This window comes from Arachis ipaensis, chromosome B2 (genome assembly GCF_059453495.1).
Source record: "Arachis ipaensis isolate K30076 ecotype BB chromosome B2, ASM5945349v1, whole genome shotgun sequence".
NCBI classification, from domain to species: Eukaryota; Viridiplantae; Streptophyta; class Magnoliopsida; order Fabales; family Fabaceae; genus Arachis; species Arachis ipaensis.
In genome coordinates this window covers 77,049,538-77,073,190 of record NC_142437.1, presented here as the reverse complement: position 1 = coordinate 77,073,190, position 23,653 = coordinate 77,049,538, and the positions used below count along the sequence as shown (strand labels likewise).

At 38.4% G+C, this 23,653-nt stretch overlaps 1 protein-coding gene and 1 non-coding gene across 2 annotated transcripts in view; one reads left to right on the top strand and one right to left on the bottom strand.

Annotated features, from left to right (window-relative positions):
* The first annotated feature begins 14,579 nt into the window (after positions 1–14,579).
* On the top strand, positions 14,580–14,687 carry LOC148574466 (small nucleolar RNA R71). The gene has a single exon (XR_015906645.1). It is a non-coding gene; the product is annotated as a small nucleolar RNA R71 (small nucleolar RNA).
* A 7,094-nt stretch (positions 14,688–21,781) lies between these two features.
* LOC110265289 (uncharacterized) overlaps positions 21,782–23,653 on the bottom strand; it is a 59,157-nt gene continuing 57,285 nt past the window's right edge. Inside the window, exon 6 of the mRNA XM_021108218.2 lies at positions 21,782–22,011. Within this exon, the coding sequence (XP_020963877.2) occupies positions 21,782–22,011 (230 nt within the window). The remainder of the gene's footprint in view (positions 22,012–23,653) is intronic.

Below are 23,653 nucleotides of genomic sequence, written 5' to 3'. Positions count from 1 at the left end.
AAGTCTAACTGAATTAGGAGCAGCAAAACCAGGTAGGGTGTTACGAAATTAATCTTTATTATTTTTGTTTGAGTTGTGTGAATGTTGTATGATTTGGTTGTGCTAAAAATTGGTTGCATATATGATTGATTCTTGGTGAAAATTTGGTGAAATTTTGATGAAATTTGATGAAATTCAAGCTTTGAGTTCATGTTCTTGGGGCTGCTGGAAAAATGAACCCTAATCCTTAAATTGAGGTTCAATTTGTGTAGAAATGATGTAGAAAAGATGGGGTTTTATTGGCTGCTAATTTATTATAAATTTTGGTAAAAATCGGTTGCTGAAAAGACCGAAAAACGGGTAAAAACAAAGAAAGAATTTGAAGAATTTACCAAGAACATGAAGAACACTTTGAATGTGATGAAGAACATGGAAGAATAGACTTTAGATCTTTAAAAGGGCAAGGAAGTAAAAATTTTGGTGTTTAAGGGGTTATTTGGTAATTTCTGAAAGTTAGGGTGGTTAAAGTAGAAATATTAAAAGTTACAGGTGGTAAAAAGTGAATTTTTAAGGTTAAAGGTAAAGATAAGGTAATTTTTGAAAAATTAATAATAAAATAATGTGGAAAATGCAGTTTTCTGTAAAAGCTTTAGAAAGACAATTTTAAGCGCAGAATCTCATAATTACCTTCATAAAACACTTAGGGAGTGGTAACAACATATTAATGAGGCAAAGATAAAAGAAAGATAAGAAGTTGAAGAAAAAGATAAAAATCGAAGTAAAAGTCTGTAAAGTATTAATGACAGAAAAACAGACAGAGACTAGCGAACGAACTAGGGCAACATAGTTAGTCCTTAAATTGCGAATAGGGTTAGATATTATATGAAAAGTTAAACTGTTTCAGTATAGACTTAATGAACCTATACTTGGGGCAGGCTAACTAATCATACCGAAATTTACATAAGCTTTAAATACATACGTTAAATAGAGAAAGAAGAATAAAGTAAAGAAGCGCATAGAAAAGAATAAACAGAGCAGAATAAAGAAACAAAGAGAAAAGAGTAATATGATAAAGATCAGAGGAGTTATTGAGAGGTCATTGTTGCATTAAGGCAACCCCAGAGATATCTATATGTTCGTCTGCTGCATTGTGGCAGTCAGATAGATGATGGTGCAACCACTGAGAAATGCTTTCCTACGGTACAGATCCATATTATATTTCTGTAAGGCAGAGGGGTTATTTCCTGCTACAGAGTACCGTGACCACCTGTTCCATTTCTGTAGTGGCAGAGGGATTATTTCCTGTATACAGAAGGTGTGTCGGCATACATCCCTGCAGTGGCAGATATGTTATTTCCTGCGTGCAGTGGACCCTGTGGTGGCAGAGGGGTTATTTCCTATACACAGGGGTATAACCAACTGGAAAGCCATATCCGGCTAGTAATGCTGGGTTACGTCGGGAGTGGGTAGAAACTGACAGATGAGCTCATTACCTGCACTAGGACTAGACATGCATCATTCTTGTCTGCGCATTATTCTCTGTTGCATTCCTACTTATGTGTTATCTATTTCTTTATGTTTGTTTGCTTGAGTGCTATGTCTATGCTTTATCTTCTTGTATTCTTCTGCTTATGTTCTGTTCTTTATTTTTCTATCTATTTTTAACTTCTGTTTACTACTTTACTGTATTCTATTATACATCTACTAATCGAAATCGAATAAATGAATGTAACTAGCAACCCCGACCCTACTAAGAACTCCCCAGTTCTTACCCCTTCTCTCCCTTCCTCCCCCTCAGATGGAGACGGGCGTGATCTTCTATGAGTTCGAGGACCCTTACGTCTACGAGGATCCGGTACATCACAGTTACTTCATTATGGGTTTGGAGCCTCATATTAGACGATATGCGTTACCTAATCGAGCTTTTCAGCATCCTCTGTCTAGCCCGCATTTTGACCCCGATGCTCCTTACGACTTTCCCTTATCCTAGCTACACCCTGACGCACCTGGACAGCTTTTCTCGATAGTACCGGACACTCTATACCAGCTTAATCTTTTAATGTGGTGGAACCTGAGCCTATTGTTCCTGGTGAGCCCGAGTTAGCTGGTGACTACGTACCTGTGATACCACTAGAGTGGGACTTTCCCCCTGAGCCGATCCCTGACTTTCCACGGCCTGATGAGCCGGCACTACTGGACGGTGGGGTAGCTCCTATATACGCGAACGGATGTGTGCTCGCGAATGGTTTTGTACATAGTGACAGCAGTGTTTCTGGTAGATCTGAGGGTATAGTTGTAGCTGCGGATGATGATGAGGAGGAGGATCCTGAGATAGAGATAGAGCAGGATGAGGAGATGCACGAGCCTCACGACGATTCTCCAAATGGCCACGTGTAGATATAGCTTGACAGCCGTAGGGGCATTCTTTTGATGACACTCTAGTCTGACATTATCTATTAGTTAGTCTCTCACTTGTGTTAGTACACCCGAGAGCTAGGAGCTATATAGTGGTTAAGCTAGCCTGGGCGCCAACTTTGTGGCTTTTTGTATGGGCTAGGCCTTGGGAGTGTTGTGTAAATATTAGCTATGTAGGATGACGAGGATGTAAACTGACTTGATCTTGTGTAAACACTACATGTTTTGTTATAGTGTACATGATGTATATTATCAGCTGTGTTTCTATGTCTCTTTATGCTTCCCTTCTATTTCTCTCAATGTATGCCTATTTATTTTACTTTGTTATCCGCAACGATATAAATAAAAAAAAGGTTACTCGTAAAATTGACATCGCTCTAACAAGGAACATGCTCATATATTAAATAATAGTTAATAATTAGGAAGGATAAGTTAGTAGCACTTAGCTTCTTCTATGACATTGGCATATTGGGAGTTGGGTCGTTACAATTTGGTATCAGAGCAGTTCGTTCCCAGTAGAGCCTGGGGAGTGGACTGACTATGCTTCATTGCATACTCTGCTTGTGTGTCTCATGCTGTTAGGGTATCTTCAAGATACATTTGGCATGAATGTCTATGAGTGCTCATTTTGGAAATGTTCGTGCCTTACTTGAGATATTAAGACTGATCACCTTAATGTTGATTGTTTGGTGCGGATAGGACCTTAATGACTGCGAATAGGCATAGTTTAATCGAGCTCCGAATGACGAATCGATGCGAGGTACAGCTATCCTCATAACTGTTATGATATCCATGGCTATGGCTATGTTAGATTTGGATGCTGTAAGGAATGAACGCTTGTTTCCCTTGTGGGAACCTGGACACTTGGCGAGGAGTTTCCCAAAAGGACTTTCTCGAAATCCAGTGTGAACCCAACAACAAGGCCGAGTATTTGCTATGACTGCTGACGATGCTATGAAATCAGACGCCCTAATCCAAGGTTAGTGTTATGTCAAGAATCGATTTCTAACTGTGCTGTATGATTCGGGTGCATCGCATTACTTTATTTTTTTAACTGTTGCTCGTGAGTTGGGATTAGATTTCTCTGAATTGAACTTTGATCTAATTGTCCATACATCTACATCCCAAAATGCTTTGACCAGTTTAGTGTGCCTGTAAGTACCATTTAATATTAGGAACAGGACTTTCATACATGATTTAATCTGTTTGCCTCTATGTGGTTTGGAAGTTATTCTAGGATTAGATTGGTTATCTAAGTATCATGTTTTCCTTGATTGTTTTGAAAGAACTGCTGTTATTCCATCTGATAGTTTATATATTAAACCATTTTTGCCTTATACTTTATATCTAAATTCCGTAAGAGTTACTTTAGACGGGAGTGATTGTGAGGGGTAAGTTCTGTTAGCGGCTAGCTCGGATGACAGTGAATTAAGCTTAGAACGAATCCGAGTGGTGAAGGAATTTCTTGATGTTTTCCCGGATGACATACCTGAATTTCCTCCTCCGCGAGAGATAGAATTCAGCATTGAACTAGTACCTAGAACCAGACCAATTTCCATAGCACCGTACCGGATGTCACCACTGGAACTTGCGGAGTTGAAGAAGCAGTTGGATGAGCTACTTGGAAAGAAATTTATTCGTACCAGTGCATCACCTTAGGGAGCTCCGGTGTTGCTAGTAAAGAAGAAGGATGGTGGAATGAGACTTTACGTAGATTACCGACAGCTAAATAAAGTCACTATCAAGAACAAGTATCCACTTCCACAGATAGATGATTTGATGGATCAGTTGAAAGATGCAACTGTATTCTCAAAGATTGATTTGCGATCGGGCTACCACCAGATTCGAGTGAAAGAGTCAGATATACCGAAGACTGCATTTAGAACTCGATATGGTCACTATGAGTATACGGTTATGTCGTTTGGACTAACTACTGCTCCTGCGATTTTCATGGATTACATGAACCGTATTTTTCGTCCGTACCTTGATCATTTCATAGTAGTTTTTATAGATGATATTCTCATCTATTCGAAGACAGAAAGAGAGCATGAAGAGCATCTAAGGACTGTATTGCAGATACTGAGGACTCGGAAGTTATATGCTAAACTATCAAAGTGCGAATTCTGGACAGAGAAGGTGGCGTTTTTGGGACATGTTATATCCTAGGGAGGAATTGCAGTGGATCCTTTAAAAATTGAAGCAGTAGTGCAGTGGGAACCACCTACGACCGTTACAGAAGTTCAGAGTTTCCTCGGACTTGCTGGCTATTACTGGAGGTTCATCAAAGGATTTTCATAGATAGCCTTACCTTTGACTTACCTTACACGAAAGGAAGTTCCATTTATCTGGACGGCTGAGTGCAATAGAAGTTTCAAGATGCTTAAGGAAAAGCCAACAACTGCACCTGTATTAGTACTACCCGACCCGCAGAAACCTTTTGAAGTATATTGTGACGCCTCTCATAAAGGACTTGGGTGTGTGCTGATGCAAGAGAAAAATGTGGTGGCTTATGCTTCCCGGTAGCTGAGACCTCATGACAGAAATTATCCGACGCATGACTTGGAATTGGCTGCAATGGTGTTTGCTCTGAAGATCTGGAGGCACTATTTGTATGGCGTTCAACTAGAAGTTTTCTCCGACCACAAAAGTTTAAAGTACATCTTTGACCAGAAGGATCTTAATATGCGACAATGAAGGTGGATGGAATTTTTGAAGGACTATGATTTCAAGTTAAGTTATTACCCAGGAAAAGCAAACGTGGTGGCAGACGCCATGAGCAGGAAGACTTTGAGTATCTCTTGGATGATGATAAAGGAAGAGAAGCTACTTGTGGAATTTGAGGACCTTAAGTTGGCTATGACTGAGACGTCAAGTGGAGTCCGTTTGGCGCAGTTGCATATAACACCAGGTTTTAAGATTAGGATTCAGCAAGCACAAGCACAGGACTCAGAAATGATGACAATGCTGAGACGGATGAAAGTAGAGGAACCAGAAGCTGTAAGACTAGATTGTAGTAGTTTCTAGAGATACAAGAACAGAATTTGTGTGCCTAGCTCTGGAGATTTGCGACAAGGGATTCTTACAGAAGCTCATCAAAGTAGATTTTCTATGCATCCTGGAGTGACAAAGATGTATCAAGATTTGAAACAAATGTTCTGCTGACCGGGCTTAAAGAAAGAGTGAGCTAATTATGTCTCAAAATGTTTAACCTGCCAGAAGGTGAAGGTGGAACACCAGAAACCGTTAGGAACCCTGCAACCCTTAGAAATACCACAATGGAAATGGGAGCAGATCACTATGGATTTTGCCACGGGATTGCCAAGGACCTCAACAGGACATGATGCCATCTGGGTAATTGTGGACAGATAAACAAAGTCAGCGCACTTCCTTCCGATTCGAGTTGACTATACCTTAGAAAGGCTAGCACGGGTATATATTCAAGAAATCGTACGATTGCACGGGATACCTTCATCAATTGTTTCAGATCGAGATCCAAAGTTTACTTCCAGATTCTGGAGAGCTTTTCAGAAAGCGTTGGGAACAGAGCTGCATATGAGTATAGCATACCATCCTCAGACAGACGGACAATCTGGGCGGACAGTGGGGTAGCTCCTATATACGCTAACGGACATGTGCTCGCGAATGGTTTTGTACATAGTGACAGCAGTGTTTCTGGTGGATCTGAGGGTATAGTTGTAGCTGCGGATGATGATGAGGAGGAGGATACTAAGATAGAGATAGAGCAGGATGAGGAGATGCACGAGCCTCACGACGATTCTCCAAATGGCCACGTGTAGATATAGCTTGACAGCCGTAGGGGCATTCTTTTGATGACACTCTAGTCTGACATTATCTATTAGTTAGTCTCTCACTTGTGTTAGTACACCCGAGAGTTAGGAGCTATATAGTGGTTAAGCTAGCCTGGACGCCAACTTTGCGGCTTTTTGTATGGGTCAGGCCCTGGGAGTGTCGTGTAAATATTAGCTACGTAGGATGACGAGGATGTAAACTGACTTGATCTTGTGTAAATGCTACATGTTTTGTTATAGTGTACATGATGTATATTATCAGATGTGTTTCTATGTTTCTTTATGCTTCCCTTCTATTTCTCTCAATGTATGCCTGTTTATTTTACCTTGTTATCCACAACGATATAATAAAAAAAAGGTTACTCGTAAAATTGACATCGCTCTAACAAGGAACAGGCTCATATATTAAATAATAGTTAATAATTAGGAAGGATAAGTTAGTAGCACTTAGCTTCTTGTATGACCATTGCATACTGGGAGTTGGGTCGTTACGCAACACCTCGAACTCGGCAAGACAGTGGACGCACGACACGCTCGATAAATCGTTGGCGGCACCCATGGTCCTGCGGGTCGGGCATACGCTTGACCAGCAGACGACGGGCTTCCCCGGATCCGTTGGGTGCACCCCAGTCGGCGGATTTGCGAACAACTGCCCGAAGAGTTCTCTGCACATTTCGATTTTTCCAGCAGCCAGTACATTGGCATACAATTCAACCCCCCTGCCAGCGTCCGTCTCGTCCCCAACACCTGGCGTTAGTAGCAGCATCGCACACATTTAGTGGGCTTGGACATTGCCCGCATCGGCGGCCGCAAGCAGGGTGTCGCCCCCCCTCCCCCGACGAATCGGCCCATCCAGAAGAATTCTCTCATCCCTATACGGAATATAGCGGCCGGATTTCCTGCGTGCGCGCTTCTATAAAGGAACCCATCCTCAGGATGTTCCTCGTCGTCATAACCGAACGCGATGGGTAGCTCCGCCATGGAGGCCACCTTGTACACTGCAGATGAACGGGCTACGTCCAAAAACACCTTGCAGGTTGCCTGCATGTTAAACAGATCCTGGATTGAGGCCGACGCAACCCTTGCTGCAATTCTCTCCCATATTTCGCAAGGCAAAAGAGTCAGCGAACAGCCGCATGGGGGCACTGGTGTACGAAATCGTGATCGTTCATTCCTTGGTAACGACGCTGAAAACTTAATACGCACGTTCATAATCTTAGTTCTTTGTCACAACTTCGCACAACTAACCAGCAAGTGCACTGGGTCGTCCAAGTAATAAACCTTACGTGAGTAAGGGTCGATCCCACGGAGATTGTCGGCTTGAAGCAAGCTATGGTCACTTTGTAAATCTCAGTCAGGCGGATTCAAATGGTTATAGAGTTTTGATAATTAAAATATAATTAAAATATAAAATAGGATAGAGATACTCATGTAATTCATTGGTGAGAATTTCAGATAAGCGTATAGAGATGCTTTTGTTCCTTTTGAATCTCTGCTTTCCTACTGCCTTCATCAAATCATTCCTACTCTTTTCCATGAAAAGCTGTATGTTGGGCATCACCATTGTCAATGGCTACATCCCGTCCTCTCAGTGAAAATGGTCCAAAGTGCGCTGTCACCGCACGGCTAATCATCTGTCGGTTCTCGATCATACTGGAATAGGATTCAGTAATCCTTTTGCGTCTGTCACTACGCCCAGCACTCGCGAGTTTGAAGCTCGTCACAGCCATCCCTTCCCAGATCCTACTCAGAATACCACAGACAAGGTTTAGACTTTCCGGATCTCAAGAATGGCCGCCAATAATTCTAGCCTATACCACGAAGACTCTGATCTCACGATCAGAAGGCTAAGAGATACACATTCAAGCTTGTTTGCATGTAGAACGAAAGTGGTTGTCAAGCACGCGTTCATAGGTGAGAATGATGATGAGCATCATATAATCATCACATTCATCATGTTCTTGTATGTGAATGAATATCTTAGAGAAGAAATAGGCTTGAATTGAATAGAAAAATAATAGTACTTTGCATTAATTCATGAGGAACAGCAGAGCTCCACACCTTAATCTATGGTGTGTAGAAACTCTACCATTGAAAATACATAAGAACAAGGTCCAGGCATGGCCGAATGGCCAGCCTCCAAGGTCTAGGGAGTAAACGTCCAAAGATAGATACTTAACATGATAGTAAAAAGTTCTATTTATACTAATCTAGTTACTAGGGTTACAGAAATGAGTAAACGATGCAGAAATTCACTTTCGGGCCCACTTGGTGTGTGCTTGGGCTGAGCATTAAAGCTTTCACGTGCAGAGGTCTTTCTTAGAGTTAAACGCCAGTTTGTAACCTGTTTTTGGCGTTTAACTCTGCTTTGCAACCTGTTTCTGGCGTTTAACTCCAGAATAGGGCAGAGAGCTAACGTTGAACGCCAGTTTGAATCATCTAAACTCGAGTAAAGTATGGACTATTATATATTGCTTGAAAGCCCTAGATGTCTACTTTCCAACGCAATTGAGAGCGCGCCATTTGGACTCTGGTAGCTCCAGAAAGCCCACTTTGAGTGCCGAGAGGTCAGAATCCAACATCATCTGCAGTACTTCTTCAACCTCTGAATCTGATTTTTGCTCAAGTCCCTCAATTTCAGCCAGAAATTACCTAAAATCACAGAAAAATACACAAACTCATAGTAACATCCATAAATATGATTTTTATTTAAAAACTAACAAAAATATAATAAAAATTAACTAAATTATACTAAAAACTATGTAAAAACAAGGCCAAAAAGCGTATAAATTATCCGCTCATCAGGCACCCATTTCCTTTTCCTTCTCCCATATCCGGCCTTCTTTTCCCTTCTGCCTTTGTCGGAGGTTGCTCCCAATTTCATCCTATTTAATTTAAAATTTTTGGGTAGATGGGGGAAGGGGAAGGTTACAGGAGGACCGTCGTTAGTATGGATCACCAGACGCGATGAAGGAACACTGCGGAGGGAACTTATATACTACAAAACGGCTCACCATATAATTCAGGTACCGTGCCATATACGCCTTCACTACGCCCACTGTAACTGATGCTTCGTTTTTGGGTTTGGCACGGGAATCGAAGATATCGTAAACGTAAATTTTTAAAGCTGAGCATTGAAAAAATAATTTTAAAAACAAATTTAGAACTATATTAATGCGAAATGTTAATTTAAGCCAACATGTAATTAAATTGTTATCTCTTCTTTTTTTATTCTTCCATGGAACTAGTTTAAAATATAAATCGTTTATTTTCCCAAAAAAAACGAAAACAAAGTACATTAATTAATTTTCTACGAAAAAAAGTATTCGAAGCAGCTTCCCACTTTACACTATATATGTGTAAGTGCCCGTTAATTACAAACCCTATCCCTCCTAACGCTTTTATCCCAGTTCTTCTCTGCTGTAACTCCTTCTCTCACCTCTCTGTCTATCCATATCCCCTTCCTTATTTTTGCCACCCTCCACTGCTCTCTCCACTGTATACTTCTGAGAAAATGTTGAAAGAGTCTGTCACCGACCATGACGGTAATCCCATTGACATCACGGAACAGCCGATGGCAAATCTGATCGACATCGTCTGAACAGATGAAAAGTCTGCGGATTGTGACCTCGTTGAGGCCGAACTTGTCAGAAGGGAGGAACATTGGGAGACTAGGATTGAAAACATGTTAAATGAACTCTTCAAGGTCAGGGCCGAGTGGTTAAATTTAAAGGTCAAGTTGAGGAAAAAGGAGGATCAACTGGAGGACGAGGAGAAGGCACGGCGCCGGAAGGAAAAGTTGCTGCGCAGGGTGCAGCAACAGTCTGAAGCGACCGTTCGCCGAATGTATGGCAAAGCAAACGAAATGATGGCGGAAAGCTCAAAGTGGCGTGACCTGGCACAAAGGGTCGTCGATGTCTTGGAGGTCAAGCACAAATCTTTGTCCCGTCGAGCAGGCGTTCAACCGGAGCAGAGTGAACACAGTGACGGAGGTATTTGACCTAGTGCACATGTGTGATATCTTTATGATGTGTTGGTTTCTATCGAGGCCTGAAGCCCTGAATGATCTATTTGGTTTGTTTGTTAGGTCGCCCTTTTGATCTTATGAAATGCTAATTAAAACTCAGTAGCGATTATTATATCTACTTTCATCGGTTCGATATCAAAAATCTGTTTATCTTGAATTGTTAATTGGTTTATCCTTCCTCGCCAGTGACTATTACACGACAAGAACAAAATTTCTGAGTTATTTCCATTTTGATTGCCATAGATTCGGAAGATTAATGCTCTATGCTTCGTAGTCAGTATAAATTCCTTTAATCCAGATGCGGTTAACTATCAATATCTTCTCATCTCCTTGCTTGTTAGTAATAATTTGAATTGATTTAAATTGAAATAAATATTCCCTAAATAAATATTGTTTTCAAGCAACTGAAAATCAAATAGGATAAAAAGAAGAGAACATACTATAAATTCCAAATATCAATGAAACTTAGCTCCAATTAGATGAGCGAGACTAGTAGCTTTTTGCCTCTAAATAGTTTTGGCATCTCACTCAATCCATTGAAGTTCAGAATGATTGGCATCTATAGGAACTTAGAATTTAGATAGTGTTATTGATTCTCCTAGTTCAGTATGTTGATTCTTGAACACAGCTACTTTATGAGTCTTGGCCGTGGCCCTAAGCACTTTGTTTTCCAGTATTACCACCGGATACATAAATGCCACAGACACATAACTGGGTGAACCTTTTCAGATTGTGACTCAGATTTTCTAGAGTCCCCAATTAGAGGTGTCCAGGGTTCTTAAGCACACTCTTTTTTTGCTTTGGACCTTGACTTTAACCGCTCAGTCTCAAATTTTCACTTGACACCTTCATGCCACAAGCACATGGTTAGGGACAGCTTCGTTTAGCCGCTTAGGCCGGGATTTTATTCCTTTAGGCCCTCCTATCCACTGATGCTCAAAGCCTTGGATCCTTTTTATTACCCTTGCCTTTTGGTTTTAAGGGCTATTGGCTTTTTGCTCTTGCCTTTTGGTTTAAAGAGATTTTGACTTTTTCTGCTTGCTTTTTCTTTTTCTTTCTTTTTTTTCGCCATTTTTCTTTTCTCTTCTTTCTTTTTTTTCGCAAGCTTTTGTATTCACTGCTTTTTCTTGCTTCAAGAATCAATTTTATGATTTTTCAGATTATTAAATAACATTTCTCCTTTTCATCATTCTTTCAAGAGCCAACATATTTAACATTCATAAACAACAATATCAAAAGACATATGCACTGTTCAAGCATTCATTCAGAAAACAAAAAGTATTGTCACCACATCAAAATAATTAAACTAATTTCAAGGATGAATTCGAAACCATGTACTTCTTGTTCTTTTGTAATTAAAACATTTTTCATTTAAGAGAGGTCATGGATTCATAGGACATTCATAGCTTTAAGACATAGACACTTAGACACTAGTGATCATGTAATAAGACACAAACATAAATAGACATAAAGCATAGTAGACGAAAAACAGAGAAAATAAATAAACAAGGAGATTAAGGAACGGGTCCACCTTAGTGAGGGTGGCGTCTTCTTCCTCTTGAAGAACCAATGGTACTCTTGAGCTCCTTTATGTCTCTTCCTTGTCTTTGTTGCTCCTCCCTAGTGATTTTGGTGCTCCTATCCTTAGTTGCTCCCAATAGTTGTGTGGAGGAAAATGTATCCCTTGAGGTATCTCAGGGATTTCTTGGTGAGGGAATTCCTCATGCTCTTGTTGAGGTCCATGAGTGGACTCTCTTGTTGTGCAGTCAAATGCTCTACTACTGAGCTATGGACCCTTAAGATGAATCTCTCCATCTCCCATGACTCAGAGGTGGAAGCATTTGCCATCCCTTTCCTCTTTCTTGAGGTTTCTCTGGCCTTAGGTGCCATTGATGGTTATGGAAAAACAAAAAGCAATGCTTTTACCACACCAAACTTAAAAGGTTTGCTCGTCCTCGAGCAAAAGAAGAAAAAAAGGAGTAGAAGAAGCAGAAAATAGATGAGATGGAGAGGTGTGAGTGGTTCGGCCAAGGGGGGTTTTAGGTGGTTATGATGTGTGAAAAGGAAGGAGTGATGGTCTGAATTTGAGTGGTTGGGTGTAGGTGGGTTGTATGATGGTTTTGGAGGAGTAATGGAGGTGATTAGTGGAGGTTATTTTGGGAAAGAGTTTTATGAAAAGGTGTGAAGAGGAGAGAAGAAGAGGTGGGGTAGGTGGGGATCCTGTGGGATCCACAGATCCTGTGGGGATCCTGTGGGGTCCACAGATCCTGAGGTGTCAAGGATTTCTCATCCCTGCACCAATTAGGCGTGCAAAACGCCCTTAGAATTCATGTCAGGCATTAAACGCCAGCTTGCTACCTGTTTTTGGCGTTAAACACCCAAATGTAGCCTGTTTCTGGCGTTTAACGCCCGGTTGATGCTTGTTTCTGGCGTTTAAACGCCAGAATGCTCTTCCTCCAGGGTGTGCTATTTTCAATGCTATTTTTCATTTTGTTTTTTATTTTTTCAGTAGTTTTTGTGACTCTACATGATCATCAACCTAAAAAAAATAATAAAATAGCAATGTAAAATAAATAGATATAATTAAATAACATTGGGTTGCCTCCCAACAAGCGCTTCTTTAATGTCAATATCTTGACAGTAAGCTCTCATGGAGCTTCACAGATATTCAAAGCAATGTTGGGACCTCCCAACACCAAACTTAGAGTTTGAATGTGGGGGTTCAATACCAAACTTAGAGTTTGGTTGTGGCCTCCCAACACCAAACTTAAAGTTTGACTGTGGGGGCTTTGATTGACTCTGCAGTGAGAGAGGCTTTTCATGCTTACTCTCCATGGTTACAGAAGGAGATCCTTGAGTTTTAAACACAAGGTTGTCCTCATTTAGTTGCAGGACTAACTCTCCTCTGTCCACATCAATCACAGCTTTTGCTGTGGCTAGGAAGGGTCTTCCAAGGATGATGAATTCATCCTCATCCTTCCCAGTGTCTAGGATTATGAAATCAGCAGGGATGTAAAGGCCTTCAACCTTTACTATCACGTCCTCTACTAGTCCATAAGCCTATTTTCTTGAGTTGTCTGCCATCTCTAATGAGATTCTGGCAGCTTGCACCTCATAGATCCCAAGTTTCTCCATTACAGAGAGTGGCATTAAGTTTATTCCTGACCCCAGGTCACACAGAGCCTTCTCAAAGGTCATGGTGCCTATGTTACATGGAATTAGGAATTTACCAGGATTCTGTTTCTTTTGAGGTAATTTATGCCTATCCAATGCATTCAGTTCATTGGTGAGCAAGGGAGGTTCACCTTCCCAAGTCTCATTACTAAATAATTTGGCATTCAGCTTCATGATTGCACCAAGGTATTTAGCAACTTGCCCTTTAGTAATGTTTTCATCCTCTTCAGAGGATGAATACTCATCAGAGCTCATGAAGGGCAAAAGGAGGTTCAATGAAATCTCTATGGTCTCTAGATGAGCCTCAGATTCCTTTGGTTCCTCAAAGAAAAACTCCTTATTGGTCACTGAGCATTCCAGGAGGTCTTCCTCACTAGGATTCACGTCCTCCTCCTCCTCTTTGGGTTCGGCCACACCAAGTAAGGTAATGGCCTTGCACTCTCTTTTTGGATTCTCTTCTGTATTGCTTGGGAGAGTACTAGGAGGGGTTTCAGTGACTCTTTTACTCAACTGGCCCACTTGTGCCTCCAAATTTCTAATGGAGGACCTTGTTTCATTCATGAAACTTAAAGTGACCTTAGATAGATCAGAGACTATATTTGATAAGCTAGATAGATTCTGCTCAGAATTCTCTGTCTGTTGCTGAGTGGATGATGGAAAAGGCTTGCTATTGCTAAACCTGTTTCTTCCACCATTATTAAAGCCTTGTTGAGGCTTTGTTGATCCTTCCATGAGAAATTTGGATGATTTCTCCATGAGGGATTATAGGTATTTCCATAGGGTTCCCCCATGTAATTCACCTCTGCTATTGCAGGGTTCTTAGGATCATAAGCTTCTTCTTCAGAAGATGCCTCTTGAGTACTGTTGGATGCAGCTTGCAATCCATTCAGACTCTGAGAAATCATATTGACTTGCTGAGTCAATATTTTATTCTGAGCCAATATGGCATTCAGAATATCAATTTCAAGAACTCCCTTCCTCTGAGGCGTCCCATTACTCACAGGATTCCTTTCAGAAGTGTACATGAACTGGTTATTTGCAACCATGTCAATGAGTTCCTGAGCTTCTGTAGGAATTTTCTTTAGGTGAATGGATCCACCTGCAGAATGGTCTAATGACATCTTTGATAATTCAGACAGACCATCATAGAATATATCCAGGATGGTCCATTCTGAAAGCATGTCATAAGGACACTTTTTGGTTAGTTGCTTATATCTCTCCCAAGCTTCATAGAGGAATTCACCTTCTTTCTGTTTGAAGGTTTGAACATCCACTCTAAGCTTGCTAAGCTTTTGAGAAGGAAAGAACTTGGCTAAGAAAGCCGTGACCAGCTTATCCCAAGAGTTCAGGCTATCTTTAGGTTGAGAGTCCAACCATATTCTAGCTCTATCTCTTATAGCAAACGGGAAAAGCATAAGTCTGTAGACCTCAGGATCAACCCCATTGGTCTTAACAGTATCACAGATTTGCAAGAATTCAGTTAAGAATTGAAAAGGATCTTCTGATGGAAGTCCATGAAACTTGCAGTTCTGTTGCATCAGAGAAACTAATTGAGGCTTTAGCTCAAAATTGTTTGCTCCAATGGCAGGGATTGAGATGCTTCTTCCATGTAAATTGGAATTTGGTGCAGTAAAGTCACCAAGCATCTTCCTTGCATTGTTATTATTTTCGGCCATGTCTCCTTCTTTTTCGAAAATTTCTGTCAGATTTTCTCCAGAGAGTTGTGCTTTAGCTTCCCTTAGCTTCCTCTTTAGAGTCCTTTCAGGTTCAGGATCAGCTTTAACAAGAATGTTCTTATCCTTGTTCCTGCTCATATGAAAAAGAGGAGAACCCAAAAGAAAATATGGAATCCTCTATGTCATAGTATAGAGATTCCTTATGTAAGTATAAGAAGAGAAGAATAGAAGAAGGAAAAGATAAAAATTTGAACACAGAGGAGAAGAGTGGGTTCGAATTTTTGAGTAGAAGAGAAGTGTTAATAGATAAATAAATAAACAGAACGGGGTGAGAGAGAGAAGAATTCGAAAATTAAATAAATAAAATAAGAATATTTTTTTTTTGTTTTTAATTTAAAATTAAAGCTAAAATTTGAAAATATGAAAAGGAATAAAATTAAGATTAAAATTTAAAATAATTAGTTAATGAAAAGAAATTTTGAAAAAGAGGTTAGTGATTTTCGAAAATTAGAGAGAGAAAATTAGTTAGGTAGTTTTGAAAAAGATAAGAATCAAACAAAAAGATAAGATTAATTGAAAAAGATTTGAAAATCAATTTTGAAAAGATAAGAAGTTAGAAAAGATTTTGAAATTAATTTTGAAGAAGATGTGATTGAAATTTATTTTGAAAAAGATTTGAAAAAGAAATTTAAAAAGATTTGATTTTGAAAATTAAAGTTGATTACTTGACTAACAAGAAACAAAAAGATATAATTTTAAAATTTAAAGATTGAACCTTTCTTACTAGGCAAGTAACATACTTAAAATTTTTGAATCAATCACATTAATTGTTAGCATTAATTTCGAAAATATGAAATAGAAATAAGAAAAAGATTTTGAAAATCAATTTGAAATTTTCGAAAATATGAAAGAAAAAATAAAAAATATTTGATTTTTTAAAAAAAAAATTGAAAAAGATAGAATTTTTAAATTGAAAATCTGATTTGACTCATAAGAAACAACTAAATTTTTAAAACTTTTGACTAAATCAAATCAAATTTTTGAAAATTATGAGTGAAATAAGGGAAAGATATTTTTTTTATTTTTGAATTTTTAATGAGGAAAGAGAAAAACAACAAAAAGACTCAAAACATGAAAATTATGAATCAAAACACATAATGCATACAAGAACACTTTGAATGTCAAGATGAACATCAAGAACACTTTGAATGTCAAGATGAACACCAAGAACTTACTTTTGAAAATTTTTAAGAAATGAAAAACATGCAAGACACCAAACTTAAAAATTTTTAATGTTGAGACACTAACAAATTGAAAATGCATATGAGAAATAAAAAAAGATGCAAAACAAGAAAAATTAAAGATCAAACATAGAAAATCATCAAGAACAACTTGAAGATCATGAAGAACACATGCATGAGTTTTCAAAATTTTAAAGAAAAATTAAAAGCATGCAATTGACACCAAACTTACAATTTGACACTAGACTCAAATAAGAAACATCAAATTATTTTTTTGATTTTATGATTTTATAAATTTTTTGGATTTTTTGAAAATTCTTTTGAAAAGGAAAATAAGAATTTCAAAATTTTTAATATAAATTCCAGGAATCTTGCAACGTTAGTCTAAAACTCCGGTCCAGGAATTAGACATGGCTTACTAGCCAACCAAGCTTTCAGTGAAAGCTCCGGTCCAAAATACTAGACATGGCCAATGGCCAGCCAAGCTTCAACATACATAGTTCAAGCATGTGAAGAAGAAGCCTCAGTCCAAAAGAATTTAGACATGACTTTACAGCCAGCCAGGATTCAACATTTCCCATGAAATTCTAGAATTCCTTTTTAAAAATTCTGAAGAATATAAATTAATTAAAATATTTTTTTTTGAAAATTTTTTGAACATAAAAATAATATAAATAAAAAGCTTAAAATTAAAATAAAATTACATAATCTGAGCAACAAGATGAACCGTCAGTTGTCCAAACTCAAACAATCCCCGACAACAGCGCCAAAAACTTGGTGCACGAAATCGTGATCATTCATTCCTTGGTAACGGCGCTGAAAACTTAATACGCACGTTCATAATCTTAGTTCTGTGTCACAACTTCGCATAACTAACCAACAAGTGCACTGGGTCGTCCAAGTAATAAACCTTACGTGAGTAAGGGTCGATCCCACGGAGATTGTCGGCTTGAAGCAAGCTATGGTCACTTTGTAAATCTCAGTCAGGCGGATTCAAATGGTTATAGAGTTTTGATAATTAAAATATAATTAAAATATAAAATAGGATAGAGATACTCATGTAATTCATTGGTGAGAATTTCAGATAAGCGTATAGAGATGCTTTTGTTCCTTTTGAATCTCTGCTTTCCTACTGTCTTCATCAAATCATTCCTACTCTTTTCCATGAAAAGCTGTATGTTGGGCATCACCATTGTCAATGGCTACATCCCGTCCTCTCAGTGAAAATGGTCCAAAGTGCGCTGTCACCGCACGGCTAATCATCTGTCGGTTCTCGATCATACTGGAATAGGATTCAGTAATCCTTTTGCGTCTGTCACTACGCCCAGCACTCGCGAGTTTGAAGCTCGTCACAGCCATCCCTTCCCAGATCCTACTCAGAATACCACAGACAAGGTTTAGACTTTCCGGATCTCAAGAATGGCCGCCAATAATTCTAGCCTATACCACGAAGACTCTGATCTCACGATCAGAAGGCTAAGAGATACACATTCAAGCTTGTTTGCATGTAGAACGAAAGTCGTTGTCAGGCACGCGTTCATAGGTGAGAATGATGATCAGCGTCATATAATCATCACATTCATCATGTTCTTGTATGCAAATGAATATCTTAAAGAAGAAATAGGCTTGAATTGAATAGAAAAATAATAGTACTTTGCATTAATTCATGAGGAACAGCAGAGCTCCACACCTTAATCTATGGTGTGTAGAAACTCTACCATTGAAAATACGTAAGAACAAGGTCCAGGCATGGCCGAATGGCCAGCCTCCAAGGTCTAGGGAGTAAACGTCCAAAGATAGATACTTAACATGATAGTAAAAAGTTCTATTTATACTAATCTAGTTACTAGGGTTACAGAAATGAGTAAACGATGCAGAAATTCACTTCCGGGCCCACTTGGTGTGTGCTTGGGCTGAGCATTGAATCTTTCACGTGCAGAGGTCTTTCTTGGAGTTAAACGCCAGTTTGTAACCTGTTTCTGGTATTTAACTCTGCTTTGCAACCTGTTTTTGGCGTTTAACTCCAGAATAGGGTAGAAAGCTGGCGTTGAACGCCAGTTTGAATTGTCTAAACTCGAGTAAAGTATGGACTATTATATATTTCTTGAAAGCCCTGGATGTCTACTTTCTAACGCAATTGAGAGCGCGCCATTTGGACTCCTGTAGCTCCAGAAAATCCACTTTGAGTGCCGGGAGGTCAGAATCCAACAGCAACTGCAGTCCTTCTTCAACCTCTGAATCTGATTTTTGCTCAAGTCGCTCAATTTCAGCCAGAAATTACCTAAAATCACAGAAAAACACACAAACTCATAGTAAAGTCCAGAAATGTGATTTTTATTTAAAAACTAATAAAAATATACTAAAAATTAACTAAATTATACTAAAAACTATGTAAAAACAAGGCTAAAAAGCGTATAAATTATCCGCTCATCAGGCACCCATTTCCCTTTCCTTCTCCCATATCCGGCCTTCTTTTCCCTTCTGCCTTTGTCGGAGGTTGCTCCCAATTTCATCCTATTTAATTTAAAATTTTTGGGTAGATGGGGGAAGGGGAAGGTTACAGGAGGACCGTCGTTAGTATGGATCACCAGATGCGATGAAGGAACACTGGGGAGTGAACTTATATACTGCAAAACGGCTCACCAGATAATTCAGATATCGTGCCACATACGCCTTCACTACACCCATTATAACCGATGCTTTGTTTTTGGGTTTGGCACGGGAATCGAAGATATCGTAAACGTAAATTTTTAAAGCAGAGCATTGAAAAAATAATTTTAAAAACAAATTTAGAACTATATTAATGCGAAATGTTAATTTAAGCCAACATGTAATTAAATTGTTATCTCTTCTTTTTTTAATTCTTCCATGGAACTAGTTTAAAATATAAATCGTTTATTTTTCCAAAAAAAAAACGAAAACAAAGTACATTAATTACTCATTTTCTACGAAAAAAAGTATTCGAAGCAGCTTCCCACTTTACACTATATATGTGTACGTGCCCGTTAATTACAAACCCTATCCCTCCTAACGCTTCTATCCCAGTTCTTCTCTGTTGTAACTCCTTCTCTCACCTCTCTGTCTATCCTTATCTCCTTCCTTATTTTTGCCACCCTCCACTGCTCTCTCCACTGTATACTTCTGAGAAAATGTCGAAGGAGTCTGTCACCGACCATGACGGTAATCCCATTGACATCATGGAACAGCCGATGGCAAATCTGATCGACACCGTCCGAACAGATAAAAAGTCTGCAGATTGTGACCTCGTTGAGGCCGAACTTGTCAGGAGGGAGGAACATTGGGAGACTATGATTGAAAACATGTCAAATGAACTCTTCAAGGTCAAGGCCGACTGGTTAAATTTAAAGGTCAAGTTGAGGGAAAAGGAGGATCAACTAGAGGACGAGGAGAAGGCACGGCGCCGGGAGGAAAAGTTGCTGCGCAGGGCGCAGCAACAGTCTGAAGCGACCGTTCGCCGAATGTATGGCAAAGCAAACGAAATGATGGCGGAAAGCTCAAAGTGGCGTGACCTGGCACAAAGGGTCGTCGATGTCTTGGAGGTCAAGCACAAATCTTTGTCCCGTCGGGCAGGCGTTCAACCGGAGCAGAGTGAACACAGTGACAGAGGTATTTGACCTAGTGCACATGTGTGATATCTTTATGCTGTGTTGGTTTCTGTCGAGGCCTGAAGCCCTGAAAAATCTATTTGGTTTGTTTGTTAGGTCGCCCTTTTGATCTTATGAAATGCTAATTAAAACTCAGTAGCGATTATTATATCTACTTTCATCGGTTGAATATCAAAAATCTGTTTATCTTGAATTGTTAATTGGTTTATCCTTCCTCGCCAGTGACTATTACACGACAAGAACAAAATTTCTGAGTTATTTCCATTTTGATTGCCATTGATTCGGAAGATTAATGTTCTATGCTTCATAGTCAGTATAAATTCGTTTAATCCAGATGCAGTTAACTATCAATATCTTCTCATCTCCTTGCTTGTTAGTAATAATTTGAATTGATTTAAATTGAAATAAATATTCCTTAAACATACGCAAAACACGCTTTTCGATTACTCCCCATTGACTATCCGAGTTACCAGTATAAAACAAGTCATCTGAGCAGTTGATACATAATTAGGGAATTATCTTGCATTGTTAGCATTTACCGTTTCCAAATCGTGATCCGGTGCCTTTGGGTGGGCCTATTTGCTAATGCCCTTGTGAAATACTGACTGCTGGATGCGGAGGTTATGCGTCTGAGCATTATCTTTAAAACATAGTGATAATAGATCGTTTCACACATCCATCTACATTACGAATGTAATAATTTGTGTATAGCCGCATGCTTAAGCTGTATCATCATCCAAGGAATCCTCCATACCAGATCAAACTTAGGATTCTCCAAGCACAACAACAGAAACACAATAAAAATATGCGTAAATTCCAAACAAAATAGCATATAATGCTACATACTGTAATGCTAGATACGAGGAGAAGCATAAAGCCATAAACAACAAGATTCAACAACACACGTCAATAATTTAAATGCTTCGATTTTACAAAATAATAATTTAATATTGACTGTCCTTCCCAACGAAATATTTTTTTTTAGGTTGAACCAACGAAATAATTTAATTTATTCCTTTACCTTCCCAAAAATAAAATAGGTGCATTATTATTTTATTGAATAATAAAATCTCCTTAAAAAGCCACATCAAATTCTGCTGGTTAAAGGATACGTATTCATCCTCAACCAATCATATTGCACGAATGCAATTCCGGGTTCAATTGGAAAAAATGTGCATGTTAAAAATTCAACGTTTCCGTTAATTATATGCACCAGAAAAGTTGGTTTTACAAAGTATTTTATTTATTATATCCTAAGGAAATTCAAATATTTAATACTGCTGTTAGATTGTTCAGCAACTAATTATACATGCAATAACTAATTTGGTGGTCCTTTTTTTTTTAAGTCCTGGGTGTTCCTCTTCTTTGTTCAACCATGTTAGGTCTTTTTTTTGTATTGTAAAGAGGACCATACCATACCAACACTTGAGCCCATCATTGGTTTTAGAAAAAAATTATAATCTATAGGCCCATCTGGATTGAGCCAAGTCCAGCCAGCAGTGTTCCAACCTGACCCGCCCCGACCCGAAGAGAGTTCTGCCTCTCCATCGTCATTCTCTAGCCCACCTTCTCGACGCCGCTTGGATCCTTCCTTGTTGATTGTCTCCGGCAAAGCCATACGTCTACCCGAAACAACACTCCTTGTTATCAACAGCGATTGAAACCCCTTCCGGTGATGACACTATGCAGATCGTCATCCTCCGAACCAATGAGTCGCGAAAGATCCGAAATCGATTATCCTTCTCCTTTGTTGGTCTTCTCCTTCTCCAGCTTCTCCATGCCGCTTCGATCTTCTCTGGCAAACTGAATCCTCTGCCTAAACCACCACTTCTTGTTATTCGTGGGGATCGAGTGATATTCCGGCAATGACATGACGGTCGCGCAATCCTCCGAACGCATGCATTGACGCAAATGTGAGATTTAGCGATTGGGAAATTTTGCGATTACTTCCTGCAACACAAACTGCATACAGGTCACGATGGTGAGTGGCAGAATCATATGTATACGGCAAAAGACATCGACGACGTATCTCCTGCCTTCGCAGCCTAACTCCGTCGTGTCTTACTTAACAAAATACATAATCATTAACCGTAATCAATTTCAACTTAAGAATTCATAAATTTTTTTTACATAACCCCATTAGTATTCGGATCTAACAAAAATACCAGCAAGAAATTAAATTTTGCAAAACAACCCTTCTGACACAAAAACAGTCAGTAACCAATTAAAAGAGAGAAGTAATAAGTGATCTATACCGTCGAATAAAAAAAGGAGAAAGATCCAACGACTCTCGTCCTTTGACGCATCGATATGCCAAAGTTAAGTGTTATGCACACCGAAACGCCAAACACACATGGCATATGGAATCCGTGCCCGTGTTTGATATATTATAGACTGCTGTGTGTGTTTGATATATTATCGAGTGCTGAATAAATTGTTTATTAATTTATTTATTTACTTTTTCATTTTCTTTTCTTCAAATTTGTCTTCATCTATTTTATATGTTTGTTGAAGAAATCTTTTTATTATTTATTTATTTTTGAATTTAAACTTGTCTTCATGTGCTTTGTATGTTGGCTGGGCGATTTTTTTTCCTTTTTCGCTTTTTGATTTATTTATTGTTGAATTTAAATTGTCTTCATGTGCTTTGTACATTAACTGAAGGAATTTTTTTTATTGTCATCATGTTATGTATAATTATTTGAATCTGGGTCCTTAACGAAGATTAGAATGCGAACCGCCACTAAGCTATATTATCTAAAAGTCGAAAATATATTTAACATATAAACAATCACTTTACCAATTATTATACTTAAACATTAAGGTTATAATATGATTTATCTCATAATTTATAGTTTATTCTTCTGTACATTTTCTAATCATTTTTTAATCAATCTTTTTGTAAATAATATCATATTATCATAATCTGATATATTTTATAATTTTTTGAATTAACCAATAATAAAAATTAGAAGAAGATAAGAGTACTGGTTAAATTATTTCTTTCTAATATTCCTAAGATTTTATTTCAAATTTAATAATGAATTTTGATTAAACTTGACTTCATGAAAAATCTAAACAAAAAACGCGTTTCATTAATTTGTCAAAAATTAATATATTAGTTCTCACAATTACGTTGACGAGATATAGTTCATAAAATAAAGCAGACAAATATTTTAAAGACCAATAAAATTAAAATATATAAATAATAATAGATAAAGGTAATTGTTCAAAGAATAGATGATACAGGGTGTTGGTACCTTCTTTATTGGCCTTGAACTCAAACTTTGGTATCGTATATCTTTTCTCATTTTTAACATCTAATCAACCATTCTATTTTTACAAACCAATTGATTGGTGGTGACTATAAATTTCATGGGACAATTTTCTTTAAAAATGATTAATATTCTTTTCATTTATCGGTGGCTTTCGGGTCGCACAATTCCGAGCAGGGATGTTGCGATAGCTTAGCAACTCCACTAGGGATATTCTTTGTGGGTCAAACCTTATATTAATATTTTATTTTTTGTTGTTTAATTTCGTTAATCTTTTTTTTTTATTTTTTCTTGAATATCTTTTACGTTAATTCGTGTTTATATTATATATATTATCAAACTTACTCACAAGTTCTAAACCCAATCTCAACCTGTAATTTAGATAGAAAGATAAGTAGTGATACTTTGAAACCTTTGATTTTTGTACGAAT